Genomic DNA, 19,023 nt, shown 5'->3' with positions numbered 1-19,023 from the left:
AACACCAGTGAGGCCTCTTAATTCAAGGAATAAAAAATGGAGTGTATTTGGTTCAAGGAACAGGCAGGAGAAGGAGTTGGAACAGAGATCCCACTGGAGAGCCTGACTTCATTTGATTTTGGGCTCCAAGTCCCTTTCTTGTACCAGGTTTTGTTTAAAGATGCCCAGGTGGATGGTATATGAAAATGCAGATTCCCTCAGCTAGCACTTTTTATCTAATAAATGGAGCCAAAGATTTTCTTTCTTCAAGGCAAGATGTTTGGTCAGAAAGGATTTTCTCTATCCTACAAAAAATGCTACTCTGAAAAACAGCCAAAATATATAGAAAGTCAGCCCTTCATGGGTCCTCCAAACAAATTTTGGAAGGGTCTGCTATTAATATTCACTTTGTTAAAAAAAATGTGAGTTTTAAACTGGGGGTGGTGACACATTTGTAATCCCAGTACTTGGGAGGCTGAGACAGGAGAATCGCAGGTTCACGGCCAGCCTCAGCTACTTAGTGAGGCACTCTGCAACGTAGTGAGACCCTATTTAAAAATAAAGAATAAAGCCGGGCATGGTGGTTCACGCTTGTAATCCAAGCGCTTGGGAGGCAGAGACAGGAGGATCGCGCAGGTTCGAAGCCAGCCTTGCTGGCTTAAGAAACCTTGTTTCCAAATAAAATACAAAATAGGTCTGGGAGTATAGCTTCGAGGTCGAAGGGTTTCCAGGAACCCCAGTACCATCAAAAAAAAAAAAAAAAAAAGAATTAAGAATTGGACTGGGGGCATAGCTTGGTGGTAGAATGCCCCTGGGTTCAATCCCTAGCACCACACACACACACACACACACACACACAAAAAAAAAAAAAAAAAAAAAAGCAAAAAAATAAAAAATAAAAAACCTGTGAGTTATATTCATCTTCATTGTTCTTCATGTAGACTAGAAATTCAATATGAAATTTAATAAGACAAATCATTTCCTTTCTCTTAAAAACTATCAAATAGTACTAGCCGGAAAATTCTATCTCAAACAATGTTTCTTTCTTCAATTTTGGGCTTGAGAAAAGGGATTTGGAAGATGAGCAGAGTAAACAAAGATAACCTACTGTTTGGAAAAGAAATGATAAAGGCAGAATTAAACTCAGTGTCTTTCTGCTTTCTAACTCTTTGGAGGATGCAGCCACTGCAAAAGCAAGATAAAGAGATTTATCCCGCCAGATCCTCACCGTGGTCAGGTCCCTTCAGGGCCAGGCGGGTCTGATGATGAGGAAGAATTTCAAGCTTGACCTGGTCGGTGGTGTTGGCCAGGAACTGGGTTGCTTCTGCCAGTGTACAGTATTCCGTGCTGGTGCCGTCGATGGAGAGGATGTGGTCCCCCACGTGCAGTGCCCCACACCTACGGGAAGGAGGAACACTCAGTACCATGAAGGGCCTTCCTCTTCAGAATACCACTTTCATGTTCTTCATAGTTAGCACTACACACCGTTTTCATTTACTTAAAAAAAAAAAGGAAAAGTTTGAGTGTTATAGGAAACACCATCAAGTTTTAAGCACCTTGAGTATGAATAGGAGTGTAATTCTTGTAGAAAATATAGAGAAAAAGGCAAAGTAGTGTTTTCTTTTTGTCGTTCTTAAAAACTGTTTGGAGATGGGGGTGAGAGGGGAGTGGAGATCAGGGGGATTTTTTTTTTTTCTGTGTTGGTTTCTTCCTAGGATTGTCTATCTAGAAATATGTGTCGATCTCAAGATATGACTCACAGAATTGGAATTTTTTTTTATGTGTGCATGTGAATAACTTGCTACTTTCTCAGTGTCTTTTCATATAAATGCCCAGATCTTTATTTTTCTGCTTTATTTTTGTTATTCGGGGTTAAACATTTATTAGTACAAAAGCTCTCAATGACAATGGAAATTATTTAGGAATCAAGTGAGTTCTAAAATCAGGCCTGCATGGTGAGACGAGGGGAAAGCTGGGGGCGGGGGAGGGGCTAGCTGCTATATCTTGCTGAACTCAAGAGACTGGCTACTGGAAGAGTTGAGAAAAGCAAACATAGCAATCAGCGTCCAGACATACCATCAAATGGACAGCTCCTTAAACTGGTTACCCCCTGCAGAATGGGAAAAAAAAAAAACCAGAGGGAGACAATTAAAGCATCCTGCACCATTGAACTGGAGAACACGCCTGGATCAATGGCTGCCACTGCTCAAGGACTGCGAGTAGGATAGGGCCACAGTGGAGCTGTAGACTGACCACTAGTGGGGGATGCTTCCCGTCCCTGCACTTAAAGTTTGAGGATTTCCAGGCAAGGTGAGGACACTAAGAGGAGAGGGCTGGAAAGACACAAGGGAGACTGGCTATTTAAATAATTCTAAAAATCTCCAGTATGAACAGTCTACTTCTCAAGATAAAAGCATTCAGGTCATCCATTCCACCTAAAAATACGTTAATTTACTTAAAGCGTTTGAGTTATGGACTATGGACGAGGAGGGTTTTCTTATCAAGAACTGTGACATAATTTATTAGGTGGGAAGGCAATCTTTTTAATTTGCTTTATTTTTCCCCATCTCCTTTTACCTTATAAGCCTAAAATGTTAATTAGGAAAAATAATTTATTATTTTATTATGACATTAGAATGAATGCTACTTTAAGGGGCCTTGAAGGTTGTGAAATTTAAGATTAACATACTATGACAATATCAGATCTGTCCTTAAAAACTGCATTCTTTTAAAACTATGGGTTTATTTATTTAAGAATAAAGAAATGCAATTTTATGGCAGCAGGATTTAATTGTTAACAATTCAGTAAAACCCATGACTTCTCTTCATGGGGCATAATAAAGATCAGATCAGCTACCCTACATCAAGAAGAGATAATTATCTTAGAACACAGCAAGAAAACTTGCTTGTTTGACTTTTATATTTTTTTCTGTTGCTGAAAGTCACATCAAACATTTGAATGAAGTGACATTATTACATTATGGGGTGTCTGATAAAGTAGGTAAAGTTTTTAAGTCCCAATTATTAACTTGTTTTCCTGCCTGTAACTTGTGTACATAGGCAAGAAAGTTGTTTTTTACTGTGTGTATGTGTGTGTATGTATTAATGTATTACGCAGGTGTGTGTGTACATATTATTTTTTAGACACACATGTAATTTTGAAAAGTAAGCAACATTCTTTGACACTCACCTATCTGCAATGCTTGCAGATTTGATTTTGTCTATGACAATGACCTGTTTGTTACAGCACATCGAGGTAGTTAGGGCAACCCCAAGGCTGGCACCGGGAGTTTTGGCAACTTCAACTAGTAGTGGCCCGGATGCTGTTGCCACAGTATCTGTTAAAAAAAAATTTCAGAAAACAAAACAAATGAGCAAACAGAACACCCCCTCCCCCCAAAAAGAATGTTTAGTCTGATGTCAATGTGCTAATGTTATCACTGAAACTTAGGGCACCTCTTAGGGCACCTGTTTCATCCAGTTTGTATTATAGTAATATGTGCATTTATTAGAGTCTTTCATTAGATTTTAAGCTGCTTGCCAGTTGGGACAATGCCTTATATATTTTTATGCCCTCCATACTGTTTGCCATACTGACTCATGAGGTCTTTCAATAAGTAATATTAAAATTAATTCACTAATTCAATAAATATTTAGCATCTACTATGAGTAAGTGGGTGGATAGATGGTTGAATGGATGGATGGATGGATGGAAGGGTGGGTGAATGGATAAATGGATGGATAGATGGATGGTTGAATAGATGGATGGATGGATGGGGAGTAGATGGAGAAAAAATAGATGGAAGAAAGGCTAGAAGAAAGAATACATGGTTGGATGTATTTTGTCAAATATAGGAATAGGCAAACTAAGTGGAATTTATAAACCCTTTGGATCTTTTCCTATTCTGGTTCTAACTTAGCATCACCATGCCCAGGAGTGACTTTAAATGTTTTATTTTTGTCTGGGAGGGAACGCACTTCATTACTTTGACTCCTACTCACCCTTGATAAATCAACACATAGATTACTGTAGGAAGCCTCTCCAACTCACGATTTGGTAAGATGATTTTCACACATGCTCTGACTTGCTCTATTGCTTCAGCTATAGCAAATACCTTACTGTTTCATGACGGCCAGTCTGGATTATGTGTCTGTCTTTTGCCTGATTATAGCTTGTTCTTGTCAATGACAGAATTCTCAGGCCTGGCTTACAGTGTCTGCCTCCTAGCTCATAGGAGGTATTCACTGAATAGTTGTTGAATGAATGAATGAACAAATGAGAGAATTCTGGATGGTACTTAAAGCTCAGAAGAGGCAGGTGTCATATGTGAAAGAACCCGAAAACTCCTGCATTTAATTCTTATTTTCACAAGATTCAATCATTGTACCTTAAAGAAGTTACTAAGACTTTATAAAGCCTGTTTGCTTACCTATAAAGTGGTACTTTATCCACAGTGTTTTAACAATAAAATCAATGTATACTCAAAGCACTTCACTATCATCTAGAAAATTATGATTATTGAGATGGTATGGCCTCAAATATTTGGCTCATCTCATTTTTTTAAAGCCTGCATATTGGTCTATGTTAGTTTTTCAATTTCCTATGGCTCTGGTGTTTTGAGACTTGATTAATCAATTTTGTTGTCTCACAAGTACCTCTTTGCCATCAAGATGCCCTTCAGAGATGGTGAACCAAGCCAGGAGTAGTGGTACACACTTGTAATCCTAGTTTTTGAGAGGCTGAGACAGGAGGATCACAGGTTCATAATCAGCCTCAGCAACTTAGGAGGGCCTTGTTTCAAAGCAAAATAAGACTGGAGGTGTAGCTCAGAGGCAGAATGCCCATGGGTTCAATCTCCAGTACTGCAAAGGAAAAAAAAATGATAGTGAACCAAGGAATCTGTGTTTATGTGGTTGAAGCTCAGGTGTTAATGCTTTGTTTCATAGAGCTGAAAGATCCATATGAGAGAACTATTTTCAGTTTGAGATGAAACAAAATATTTCTTAAATCAGATAAAAATGAAAAATTCATGTCAATGACATATACCCCAATGCTAAGGATTTTTGCATGTACCATGTTTCTTAAATGACTGGCAGTATCGAAATAACTTAGTCCTAAAAATCTGTGAAGAGAACATTCGGGCCTGTATCTCTCTCGATCCCAGGGCACAGTCTCATTAAGAATAGGTGGGAGGACCTACATAATGGGAGAAAATCATTGCCAGCTGCTCTTCTGACAGAAGATTAGTATCTAGAATATATAAAGAACTCAAAAAACTTACCACCAAAAATCTAAATAATCCAATGCCAATCAATAAATGAGCAAATGAACTAAACATACTTCTCAAAAGAAAAAAGACATGTATTTTTAAACACACAAAACTTCACTATAATTTACAATTGTAATGCACTAATAAAATAAAATAATAAAAAGTTATAGCTTTAATAAAGAAGAAATATGCCAGGCATGGTGGTGCACGCTTGTAATCCCCGCGCTTGGGAGGCGGAGACAGGAGAATCGCTCAGGTTCGAAGCCAGCTGCGCTGGTGTAAGAGACCCTGTTTCAAAAATATAAAATAGGTCTGGGAGTGTAGCCTGGAGGTAGAAGGGCTTCCAGGAACCCCAGTACCACCAAAAAAAAAAATAATAAAATAAAATAAAAAAAAGGAAGAAGAAGAAGTACAAATGGCCAACTAATATGTGAAAAAAATGTGTAACATCTTTAGTACTAAGGGAAATGCAAATCAAAACTACATTGAGATTTCATCTCTTTGGTTAGAATGGCAGTCATCAAGAATGCAAATAATAACAAGGATTATTGCCTGGCAAGGATGTTGGTCAAAGGAACACTTACACACTGTTGATGGGATATACACAATGTTGACATATAAATTAGTATAACCACTATGAAAATCAGTATGGAGTTTCCTCAAAATATTAGAAATCGAAGTACTGTTTGACCCAGGTTAGCTACATTTTGGTTTTTATTCCACAAAATTAAAGCCAGAATACTATAGTGATACATGCTACTCATGTTTATAGTAGTGGGGTTCACAATAGCCAAATTATAGAACCAGTATAGGCATCTAGCAACAAATAAATGAATAAAGAGAATGTGATATATATATATATATATACAGTGGAATTTTACTCAGCCATCCATAAAGAAGAAAAAATTATGTAATTTGCAGGAAAATGGATGGAACTAGAGAACATTATTTTAAGTTAGTCAGCCTGAAAGTGAAGGGTCATATGTTTTCTCTCATACATGGAAGCTGGAGATAAATTGAGAAACAAAAGAAACTTCAAATAAAAGAGGAAAGATATCAGTAGAATAGTGGATGGGGATTTGGAAAGGGAGGTGGGGAGGGGAAAAGGAAGACTTGATGAAGGACAAAGTTCAAAGGATCAGTGCATGTATGGGGTCACCAATACCAATCTCAGTAATATGGGGGGCAGGGTAAGATCTGAAGGGAAGCACACCAAGTGCCCTGTGCATATGTTTCTATCATTATGATGTATAATTATAATGTACCGATAAAAGTATATAGAAAAATAAAAGGGTGCTCTTATTTCTACATATCTCCATTAATCTTTCCACAGAAGTCTTGAGTCTACTGTCTTTGAACAAAATATACACTAAAAGAAAATAATCAGTATATCATATGCTTTAGGAAGTTTATCAGAGTCAATCACTAAGCCAAGCATGGGAAGGAAATGGGGTGGGGATTGGGTAAGGGCTAATTGGGTGATGTGTGCATGCATGTCTCACCATCTTTTATCTCATTAAGATGTATGACTATAATGCACCAATAAAAAATTATAAAAATATAATCAGGAAGAAGAGCCTACAAACACTGTACCCACAAGAGTTAATAGAGGTGTTTTGAATGAACTGCAAAACCACCACTTAACTATAAATAAACCCATAGATATGCAAAATAGATTAGTAGCTGCTGAGGTTGAGGAAAGAGGGAAAATGACTAATGGGTATAGGTTTTTCTTTTAGTATAACAAAAATGCTTTGGAACTAGACAGAGGTGATATCTGCACACTACTGTAAATGCACTAAGTGCCAAAAATTACATACTTTTAAATGGTTAACTGTTTTCTTTGTGAATTTTGCTTCAATAAAAGGAAATGACTCTGAACTTCCCGGCAACCAAGGCAATAAAAGGAAAATGATCAATTATGTAGTTCTAGCTTGTGAAAGGGAGGAAATCTATTAGTTTCTATGGTAGAAATAAAGATTCTTTTCGTGGAGAACTCTTAAAAAATCTCTCCCATAGAGTTTTATACATAGATGCTGTTAAATGTTACCATGATTAGTGGCCTCAATACAGTTTTCTAAAAGGACATAGACATGAATCCAATGGCTGTTCCCTGATCAAAGTTGAGTCATAGAGTAAAAATCCAGTCAATGAGCCGGGCGTGGTGGCGCACGCTTGTAATCCCCGCGCTTGGGAGGCAGAGACAGGAGGATCGCGCAGGTTCGAAGCCAGCCGCGTGCGCTGGCTTAGGAGACCCTGTTTCCAAAATGAAAATGTAAAAAATAGGTCTGGGAGTGTAGCCCGGAGGTACAAGGGCTTCCAGGAACCCCAGTTCCACCAAAAAAAAAAAAAAAAAATCCAGTCAGTGATGGAGTCTCTAGAATGGTAACAAGCTGATGTGTTGGTCAAAGTCATCTAAAGACAGATTCTAGGGTGGACAGATTTAATGTCTCTCTGGGAGGCTTTCCTTGGTAGTAACATTTTTTAAATTTTCTCCTTTAGGTTTCTAACTGAAGCTAGGTATTAGGCAAGTCAAGCTGGTCTCTTGGGATGAGACTCCACCATGCTGGCATTTATACCGGTGACTAGGATCAGGTCTATATACTTTCGACATCAGATGAGTCAGTAGCAGGGGTCTGGAGGAGTCTAGATAGATTCTTTCCAGGAGAGAAGGCCACCTTGTCCACAACCCCATAGAAATGGGCCTTCTGAGGCCACAGCCTAAGTTGCAATTCACATAGCAATAGGTTTTTAAAAAATACTTTTAAAATATATAATCATATACCCTTTTACCTGTTTGTAATCCTCTCCCCTTCTACCTGCCCAGGGAAATCTTAAATATAGTATGGTCAAAATGCTTATAAAAAGTACTGTACCAGGCATCCCAGGGTTTGGGAGGCCAAGACAGGAGGCTCACAGGTCTAAGACCAGTATTGGCATCACAGTGAAATCTCCAGCAACTTGAGACTCTATTTCAATTGATCAATCAATCAATCAGTCAATAAAAAGGCAGTTGGTGTAGCTTTAAGGGAGATTAAACCTGGTTTCAATCTTGAGTACAAAAAAGAAAACTCCAACATATGTATGGTTATCTACTAGGATATGATTTTGAGGTTTCTAGGAAAATTACATAAAGCACATCAAAAGTATCAAAAGATCCACAGAAGAGGGCTGGTCTCCACAGGGCTCTATCTAGGCAGGTATTACTACCAGAACCTATGACAAGGGTCATGGGAACGGCAGTGACAGCTGAGCAAGATGAGCCGGCATGGCTGGCATGAACTTTTTAGATGAGGTAGAAAATCTGAATATTTCTTAGCTGACTATTTTTAATGCGCCCCAGGAAAACAACAAAACTATTTTACCAAGTACGGGCTTTCCAGCAGTACCCATGTGGCAGTTGATTCTGCATCTCAGAAGGGAATCTACACATGTTAAGGTTTAATTGATCATTAGCCTTTTCTGGCAATTGCATTCCAAAATAAATGTTTCCAACATCAAGAGGCTCATACTATCTTGCAAGATTGAACCTATTTCCTGAGCTGCCACCCACTTCCATTCACAGAGGGCCTTAACAGAGGCAGGGTTCCCAAAGCCTCAGTTTTATTCCAAGACGTCTAACAAGATGCATGGGAAAAATAAAGACAAGCAGATGGGGTGGATGAATGGAGCAGTATTATTTAAGGAAATATAACAAAAAAAGTGTGTCCAAATGAGAAAAATAAACAGAAGAAGTAACAGAAAGAAATAATCAAAGAGCCCACCCTATGTGGATGATTAGTTAATCCAGCTCAAGTGAAGCCCGGTTGAAAGAAGTGGATCATGCCGATATAAATTATTCATGGCTAAAGACATTGCAGTCATTAAGATATTTACACCAGGAGTGAAGCCCTTGCATGCTGTGTGTTGATTTATGGGCTACATAATTACATAAGATACGCTGATGACTATTTGCATGGGAAGCACTGGATTTTTTATTTTGTTAATCAGTTTTCCCACTTCTGAGCTCTGCATTTCAATGAGTGTGAGGCTTGATTAGACCCTCCCAGGAGTAGCAGAAAGACTGCGCGTGGTAACCCAGCTCTGCAGCCTTACATGCCTTCAGATAAAAAGTACCTTTTGAAGGCTTTTCAACTTACCCTTTTTTTTTAGTTAAAAATATATTTGTCAATGATATTCTATTCAAATAATGCTTCTAATAATTTCTACCCTTTTCAGGTAAGTGAAACTCCAATACAAACTTTTAATTGCCCGTTTTTTTCTATTAAAACACACTATTTACAAAATACTCAGATCAAAGTGCCATGTTCAAAAGAGACTCAGCTTAAATTCTTAGTTTTCTGGATTTTTAAAGGAGACAACGGGGGCATTTATGGTATTGCAAGAAGAGTAAAGGTAAGTAAAACTCCTAATACACCCCAGGCTAACTTGAGTTTAGATGATAATTGGCAATTGACTCCTCATTTTCTGCATCAGACTCATCCTGGTAATTTTATTAACTTTGGAATTACTTGATTTCCCATTTTACATGATGATTTTTTTTTGTATACTACTTACTAGGTTATAGTATATTTTAAAACCTTTCATTGAGCTAGGCATGGTGGTACAAGCCTGTAATCCCGGTATTTGGGAGTCTTAGATGTAGGTTCATGGTTTCCAAGCCAGCCTCAGTAATTTAGTGAGACCATTTCAAAATAAAAAATCAAAAGGGCAGGGAGGTAGCTCAGACATAGACTGCGTCTAGGTTCAATACCCAGTATTAAAAAAATGCAAAATAACGCCTGGCATGGTGGCGCAGGCTTGTAATCCCTGCACTTGGGAGGTGAGACAAGAGGATCGCGCAGGTTCAAAGCCAGCTGTTCTGGCTTAAGAGACTCTGTTTCAAAAAAAAAAAAAGTATAAAATAGGTCTGGGAGTGTAGCCCGGAGGAGGTAGAGGGTTTCCAGGAACTCTAGTACCACCAAAAAAAAAAAAAAAAAAAAAAACCCTCCAAAACTTTTAATTAAGTAAAACAAAACACAGAGAATGCTTAATCATATGAAACTTGATAAGCCGGGTGTGGTGGCACACGCTTGTAATACCTGCCCTTGGGAGGAGGCTGAGATAGGAGGATCCTGCAGGTTCAAAGCCAGTCTCACTGGCTGAAGAGACCCTGTTTCCAAATAAAAAACATAAAAAATAGGTCTGGGAGTGTAACCCGGAGGTAGAAGGGTTCCATCCCCACTACCACACACACACACACACACACACACACACACACACTATATATATGTATATATATATATATATATACACTTGATAAATATATATTTATATACTTCATACATTTTCATAAACTGAACACATCTGTGTAACCACATCTAGACCTAGAAATTGAAGATCTTCTGCATCTAAGAACCTTTTACTGTGTCATAGTTCAAACCCCACATTGCAAGAGTAACCATTTCCTTCCTTCCTTCCTTCCTTCCTTCCTTTCTTTCTTTCTTTCTTGTCTTTGTCTTTGTCTTTTTTTCATGTGTGTGGTACTAGGGGTGGAATCCAGGGGCTTTCTACCTCCAGGCTACACTCCCAGACCCATTTTTATATTTTATTTGGAGAAGGGGTCTCATTAAGTTGCTGAGAGCCTCACTAAGTAGCTGAGGCTGGCTTTGGACCTGTGCGGTCCTCCTGTCTCAGCCTCCCAAGTACTGGGGTTACAAGCATGTGCTACCATGCCTGGCTTATTTTTTATTTTTTATTTTGAAACAGGTCTCATTAAGTTGAGGAGGGCCTCACTAAGTAGCTTAGGCTGGCCGCGAACCTGCAATCCTCCTTTCTCAACCTCCTAAGTACTGGGATTACAAGCATGTGCCACCATGCCTGGCTCATTAGCTTGATTCCTAACAGAACAGGCTAGTCATGCTTACACTTCTGTTTTGAAAATACTCAGTTCCTTTCTTTGGCTTCTTTTGCTCAATATTCATGCATATTGTTGAGAACCGTTTTAGATAATTTTTTCTCATTGCTACATAGTGTTGCATGGGGCAGTTAGGCTGTCCTTTGTTCATTTTGCTATTTAGGTATTTTCTGGGTTTGGGCTATTATAAATATTCTGGAATGTCTTTGGGTGGTCAGGGTATGTATATCTGTGGGAACCGTAGTAGGACTGAAGTTACTGGTTCATAGGGTATGCACAGGCTCAACTTCCAGAGAGTTTGTCCAAAAGAATTGTCTGAATTCACTTTTCCACCAGTAATGTGTGAGAGTCTGGTTATTCCACACCTGCCCCCTTTTTCTTTTCCATGGTCAGTTTTTTCCACTGTAGCCATTCAGTTGAGTTACATGAAGTGGCATTACATTGTGGTTTCAATTTGTGTTCTGATGACTCAGGTAGTTGAGCAATTTTTCATACACTTATTAGCTACTTTCAAACATTATCTTTTGTAGACTGTTCAAGTATTTTTCTCGATTTTCTATTAAGTTGTCTGTTTTATTGCTTTGTGAGAATTTTAAAAAAAGAACATTCTGGTATGAATCATTGTTGGATATATGGTTTGCAAAAATATTCCCTTCTGTGGATTATCATTTCAGACTTTTATTGGCATCTTTTGATGAAGAAATGTATGTAAATATGTTTGTTTGATTTATTTATTTTGGTACAAGGATTGAAGCCAAAGGCATTCTACATGCTACATGCCCAGCCTTTCTTATTATTTTCAAACATGGTCTCACTAGTTGCTGAGGGTTTCTCTAAGTTACCGAGGCTGACATTAATCGTGTGATCCTCCTGTCTCAGCCTTCTACTGAGATTCTATGTACCACCACACCAAACAGTTCTTATTCATTTTATTATAGCTATATTTTACGTTTAAGAAATCTTTGCTTGGTGGGGGGTGAATTGGCCCGGACCACCCTCCCCCCCATGCCATTTTGGCATGGGGTTGTAACTATTTTCTGTACTTCTATCTTTTTAATAAACTTCTTTAAATCTTCAAAAAAAGAGAGAAATCTTTGCTTACTATAAAGCAATAATAATACTCTCTTATCCTTTTTCCATTATCTAATTTCATGTTTAGATTGGTAATCCATGTGGAATTGATTTGTATGCATTATATGGAGTAAGCTCAAGATATATTTCCTCCACATGGATACAATTTGTACATCATCATTTTTAGAAGACTGGCGTTTCCTCCTTGAAATACGAAGCGACCTATGTCATAAATCAGGTGATTAAATATATGCATATATTTCTGGAGACTCTGGTCTATTGTCTCTCTTGTGCTGGCACTATGCAATCTTAATTACTTCAGTTTTTAAATAGATCTTGATATCTGACACTGTACCTTCTCTGGTTTTGTTGTTCTACAAGATGGTTTTGACTTTTCTTGATCCTTTGTAATCATAGGTCTATATTTTGTTCAGGGGAAACTGGAATTCAGTAACTAAATAAGTGAGGGAGTTTAGGTTGCTGCCAAGAGAACAGTAATATATGAAATAATCAGATTGGGATTTATAAGACAGACTTCTTTATTAAATTTGATAGACTGACAGTTTTTCTTTTATCCATTTAAGCATGCTTAATAAAACACTACTAAGGGGTTCTTAAATTTCTAGAGACTCGGTGTAGTCAAATAATAAAGCAATTTAAACTTTTAAAGTAGAAGGTAAGAAAAAGTAAGTCACAAAATTTCCTCAAGAGCTTTCTGAGTTCAGGCATGGTGACCGGGAGCACACTTCCAGGCTCTGCCATGTCTCTTAGTGCACCAGCTCTAGAAACTCCCATTTTCATTGCAGGACTAATGTGAAGAGTTTAAAAAGAAGGAAGGCCTGACATTGTATGTCAGGAGCAACATTTCAGGAAACTCAAAGCTCATGTCTTCATTTGATTAAAGAAGTATAAATAGTTAAGCCAATCTGTCATTTAAGTGACTCATATCGAGGGGAAGTATAAATATTTGCCACCTAAGTGAGAAATTCTTTGTCCTGCCTGTTACACCGATTTGGCGTATTACAGGTGGCTACTGCTCAATCGTCCTATTTTATATCACCATTCTCTGGAAAGACGGATTCTTTCTCAGACTAAAAATAGCCACTGTCAGGTTTTTCTGGGCTGGAGAAGTGGTATGTGCAGAAAATGGAAGGAGTCTCCATCTGGCTTTGCTGAGGCAGAGAAACTGCTTGAGTAGGAGTGAATGTCTGCCAGCCTGGAAAAGAATTCTTTCTATTAAGGATTCTTAAGCTTCCGGGACTGGGAAGGAATGGTCAGGTGGGAAGAGTCAGAGGCTTAACAACAATATTCGAAAGCTCTCTGACATCCTGGGCTAGACTTGGCTATGTGTTTACAGATAGCAAACAATGGATCCCAGTTGTCTAAGAACCAGATTGAAATAAGAAAAATAAATACCAACCACTCAGTTATCTTAAAAGTCAGTTTACTTGGAAGTTGCAAAAAATATACTTTAAATACTTAAAGCATCTATATTCCTAACTAACTTCTTTAGGTTTTTATAGGTTGTAAACATAATATAAGGAACATTCAAGCAATGGCCAAAAGTACAGTTCTAAAGATATGACTAGATTAAGAAAAGGAATAACCTGACCATTATTTACTAAAATAACCAAATGTCCTGTCAGTGATGAAGCGAAGAAAACCAAGCCAAAGCATTTGCAGGAGAAAGGCACTAAGAAGGCCCTGTGGCTTGGGGCAATGTGACCACTGGATAGGAGTAAAGAGCTCACAGTCCAGTGCCTCGAATCCAGTTGGGCCTCAATAACTGTTCATCTACTAATCATAACATCAATGAAATTTCCTATTAGAAAGAACTGGTATAACCCGAAGGGATAGCAAATATGTGAGATGTCAGTCAGGATCCAAAGCATCAAGATAGAATGGAATGATGGGTAAATATTTAAAAGTTATTATTCACCATTCTTTGTATTTTACGGTAAGAGTTTTAAAAAATCCTTTCAGATATATCAACTCTTGCTCACAAAACTCCTCTGAGATGGGCCTGAATGCTTGGTAGGCGATTCCAATGTGCCATAACAGTGGGGATGAAGCTTTAGGCTGTAGGCTCAGTTGATAGTAAGCTGTCTGAGTGTTCAATTTGAGCTTGGCAAGGAAATTTCTGAAGGCCTCCCAGCATTGGAGAATGGTCAAATGATGCTGATATGGTAAATGGTAAATGATGCTGATATTTGAGTAAATTCTCATGTCACCATCTCTATAGGTCCTTAGATGCATTTAGAATAATGTATTGAACATCATATCTTTGTCTGTTTTGTGAAGATCTTCTCTAGGTATGTGCTTCTTGACCATGTTTTATATAGGAAGGGCATTTGGAAATGATAAAAAGTACTTATGCTACCACAGGATATACTTCCACTTTCAGAAATCGAGGAACCTCCTAAAATACTTCAAAGTTAAAAACTAAGAATCTCCCCTAAACTGGAATACATAGCACAAAAAAGGGTCAGCTACTTCTTTGGGAAGCTTGAGGACCCATGGAATCCAACTATGTATGCTACGGTTTGGATGAGGTTTGTTCCACCAGGGTTCATGTGTTGGAAGCTTGATCCCCACTGTGTTAATGTGGAAGGTAACAGAACCTTTATGAAGAGGGCCTAGTGGGAAGTCCTTAGACCCTCGAATGTGCTGCTCTTGTAGGGTAAGGAATTCTGGTCTCTTGAACTAAGTTCTAATAAAAGCAAGTCTGAGTAATCTGAACCCTGAATGGCTTTTTTGGCTTCCTGTCTGGTGATGTGACCATTTACTCCCATACACATCCCTGTCATGATGTCATCTGCCATTAGGCCCTCAACAGAGACCAAACTGATGGGGCTCTTTGGGTCTCTACAACTGTAAGTTAAATAAACTTTTCTTTATAACAACGAACATTTTTCACATTGTCCACAGAATTAAGGAGAGTAAGAGCCTTTGCCAAAGACTAAGAACTAATATATTGCTCCATTTTAAAATCTCCACTGTAGACCTCTAATTTTACTAATGATGCTGCAGACTCATTCAAAATATCTCTATTATGTTAAGTAAATATTGACCCTGCTTTGGGAGCACACCTGTGTTCCTTTTCCTGGGCTACTTATTCCTCTCCTCTTTTTTCTGCAGTAGGCTGGATTCTAACACTTCTGGCTCATTATGGAAATCAGAGCTACAGATGCAGTGCCAGGGAATCTGTGAAAATGTGTCTGGGTATATTTGAGATGTTAAGAGGGTGAAGAAAAAAGAGCTAGGAGGATTCCAGGAAAACTATGCCTCACTCCTTTACCCTGAGTAGCTTTACCATAATTTGCATCAATAAAAATGCCCAAATGATTAAGCATCAGTAGATCATTAATTCATTGTCTCACTTTCTTCCCTCTTACTCAGAACTTTCTTAGGCACTTAATGATAAATATTTGATGTTCTGGAATATTTTTGTGGGGTGGGGAGGTAAATAATGCACTTAGACTTGAAACTATATTTTAAATGATAAAATTCCACTTTTATTTTTAAATATTCCCTACAAGGTTTTTTTTTGAAAGAATATTAACTGAGTGTTACATTATAAATTCAGAATCTTAAGTTTAGGATATCGGAACATATATTCCACTATTTTTCTGCTACGTCTAAAAACTTTTGTCTACATGTACAGAATTTGTTATTACATACATATGCTATAACTTTTCTCAATATACTGTGGATATAAAATCGTATTTGTGAAGTCCCTGTAGGTTTAATCCTAGATTTAACACCACATAATTTGTATGACCTTGGGTAATTAATTTAACCTCTGTGAGATGCTATAATTTCATCTGTTAAAAATAAGAATAATAATGCGTGTGTCTCCAGGTTGCTATGACAATTAGAGTTAATAAAATGTGTAAAGAGTCTCATACAATGCCTGGCAGATGTTAATTGTACAAATTAATGCTAATTCTCTCATTCTCTACTTCTTGGGTTAATACCAGGGCCTATGGATGACATCTATGATGCTTAATTAGTTTTCTATTTGGTATGAAAAATTACTTTCTTTACTTGGTTAGAGAAAGCTAGCAAGGAGACTATTAAAGCCAAAAAATTAAATTACTTATTTGTATGCTTCCAGAACTTTAAGTTAGCGTTTCCTTCTATGTCAGATGCAGTAAGGTTGTTCCGAAGGGAAAGCCATGGAGAGAGGAAGGAGAGGGGGAGGAGCTAGAGAGGGCCCAGGGTACTGTTTGTATATTCACATGTGCCGTTCCACTTACTTAACTTTAAGTGTTGTGACTGATTTCAATATTACCCTCAGTGCAATTTTCGATTATCTACAGTGCTGTGGATTGAGTTTTATAATCTATAACTAATGAAGCCCTATCTTGGGTAAGATATTCAGAAAGCATCTACAGGTAGAACATCTGAACTACATGAATGATGAAAATTAAATTAATTTGTACTTTTTTCACAGGTGGCATATTTAATATTTCTGCCAAATGATTCCTTCAGCTTGACTGACCAGATGGAAGCCTCTCATAGCCCCACCTATAACTTCCCAAATGAAAGAATTCTGCCGAAAAGGCTGCTACCCGCTTACACCAATTTTGTCTGGAGAGTGAGCATCAGTGAAGCAGATTCCACAAGGAGAATGGACCACTCAGCACAAAACTGTCTTTTAAGGAGTTCATCAGAAGCATTAAAGTCAAGGAAATCACCTTTGAGAAATAAAAGATTCAAGACTAGTTCCCCCAGAGCAGGTCTCTACAGTGCGGGAAGTCTCAGATGTAGTCTGTTACCAAACTTCAAAGGATTCAGACGAAGCAGACAACCAACAGTGATGAACCAAGTACACCAGAGAAAGATAGCTGGGGTTCTACATGAATGCAGCTGAGCTACTGCTTTAGTATTGGAACCAGTTCTTGTGAATTAGTCATAACACCTCCTTCCCACTCTCCAAAAAATGGCGTAGCTGAGTATTTTATTTTATTATTTTTGGTGGTACTGGGGTTCCTGGAAGCCCTTCTCCCTCTGGGCTACACTCTCAAACCTATTTTTATACTTTTCTTAATTTGGAAACAGGGTCTCTTAAGCCAGCACGGCTGGCTTTGAACCTGTGCGATCCTCCTGTTTCTGCCTCCCAAGCGCGGGGATTACAGGCATGCGCCACCATGCCCGGCTGAGTTTTTTTTTTTTTTTTTTTTTTTAAGTAACTCTTTGGGCCAGGCATGGTGCCACATGTTGTAATTCCCATGCTTGAGAGGCAGAGACAGGAGAATCGCTCAGGTTCAAAGCCAGCCTCGCTGGGTTAGGAGAACCTGTTTCCAAATAAAAATATTTTAAAAAATAGGTGTCTAGGAGTGTAGCCTGGAGGTAGAAGGGTTTCCAGGAACCCCAGTACCACCAAAATAAATAAATAAATATATAATAAAAATAAATAAAATAACTCTTTGGGAGCCCTAAGCATAAATATGCTGGAATGATGCCTTCATTGAACTTAAAATGTACAGTCTCAATGTTCTTCTCTTTAAAGCTGTGATGCTTATCGTGGCGTAAAGGCCTTGAAGAGAATCTCCTCTTAGCTCAGGCTCTGCATAAGATATGGAGTAGAGCAGGGGTTGACAGTGAGTATAGATGTGCCATAGATTTACATTTCCAATCAGTAGCAACAGCTGTAATTAAAGAGAGGCAGGGATCCTCAAATGACCTATGAAACACTGAGCTTTTAGCCAGCCAAGAAACCACAGTCAGCACCTTTCAAAAGCCACAAAATTAGGGACTTCTATCATGAAGACTAGTAATTGCTACTTTGCTAAAATAAGTCTCTTCCAAAATAGAATGGCTGAACATAGGGTGATGGAGGCCATTTCACAATCTGATCACAGGACTTCTCAATCTTCAAAGAACCGAGAGAAATACTTGTCACTTGTGTACCAGAGTGCCTTCTTTGGAAGACTCTTCTGCTATCCTAAAGAAAATGAATCTCCAGACTAACATTTACTGTTAGATTCTAGATCAACGGCGCTTCTACATCACTGAAAATTGTTAAAGAACACTTGGGCATAAAATTAACTCGTGGTGTGGGCCAATGAGCCACCAAAAATCCTTCCATGTAGTTCTCTGGGATCTGGGTAACCTGATGACTTTATCTACAGCAGGAGGAAATATCTCTTTAAGGGAAAGGAAAGCAAAACAGAACTGAAGAGGAGAGAGGAGGGAAAAAAGAAAAGAAAGAGAAAAAGAATGAATAAGAATATCATAATGTTGAGCCGGGATATAGCTCAGTGGCAAAGCGCCTGCTTTGCAGGCGCTGCGGTCTGGGTTCAATCCTCAGTTCCAAAAAGACAAAAAAAAAAAAAAAAAAACCCTCTGAAAAAAGAATATCATAATGTGAATGCAAATTGCTTATTTAAGTCTTTATTGTAGTTCTTACTCCTACCTTTGGCGTTCTCCAGGGAAGAGTGAATATTTACTCTCGATTTAGAAGAAACACAGGGAACATACTGCTTTTAAGCCGTCTGCATTTCATTCACTCAACAAATACTTAATATGCACCTGAGTGTGTCAGGCATGCACTGTGCACACAGTCCTGTCCCTTTCCTTCTGGTACTTGTAGTTTGATGAGGGAGGCCAGCAGATTAGCTCACCAACCAACTAGCTATATAACTGCATAATTGTGATAATTACTGCAAAGAAGTAAGAACTCTTTGGGGGAAGTAAAACAGAAGACCTAAGTTGCATAGGGTATCAGAGAAGGTCCTTTTCTTTCAAGAAGTGACATTTAGGCTGAGATTTTAAAAGATATACATGAAACAGCCTGGTAAA

General features: G+C 38.2%; 1 protein-coding gene across 14 annotated transcripts in view; it reads right to left on the bottom strand.

Moving 5' to 3' along the window:
- Nucleotides 1–19,023, bottom strand: part of GRIP1 (glutamate receptor interacting protein 1) — a gene marked incomplete at both ends in the record, with an annotated part of 711,985 nt that overhangs the window by 114,827 nt on the left and 578,135 nt on the right. For all 14 annotated transcript variants that reach the window (XM_080705916.1, XM_080705922.1, XM_080705911.1 and 11 more), the window contains 2 exons: nucleotides 1,208–1,377; nucleotides 3,170–3,317. In XM_080705916.1, the coding sequence (XP_080562042.1) occupies nucleotides 1,208–1,377; nucleotides 3,170–3,317 (318 nt within the window). The remainder of the gene's footprint in view (nucleotides 1–1,207; nucleotides 1,378–3,169; nucleotides 3,318–19,023) is intronic.

Source organism: Muscardinus avellanarius, assembly GCF_963383645.1.
Source record: "Muscardinus avellanarius genome assembly, chromosome: 11".
Lineage (NCBI taxonomy): Eukaryota > Metazoa > Chordata > Mammalia > Rodentia > Gliridae > Muscardinus > Muscardinus avellanarius.
This window is presented reverse-complemented; position numbering and strand designations above follow the sequence as displayed.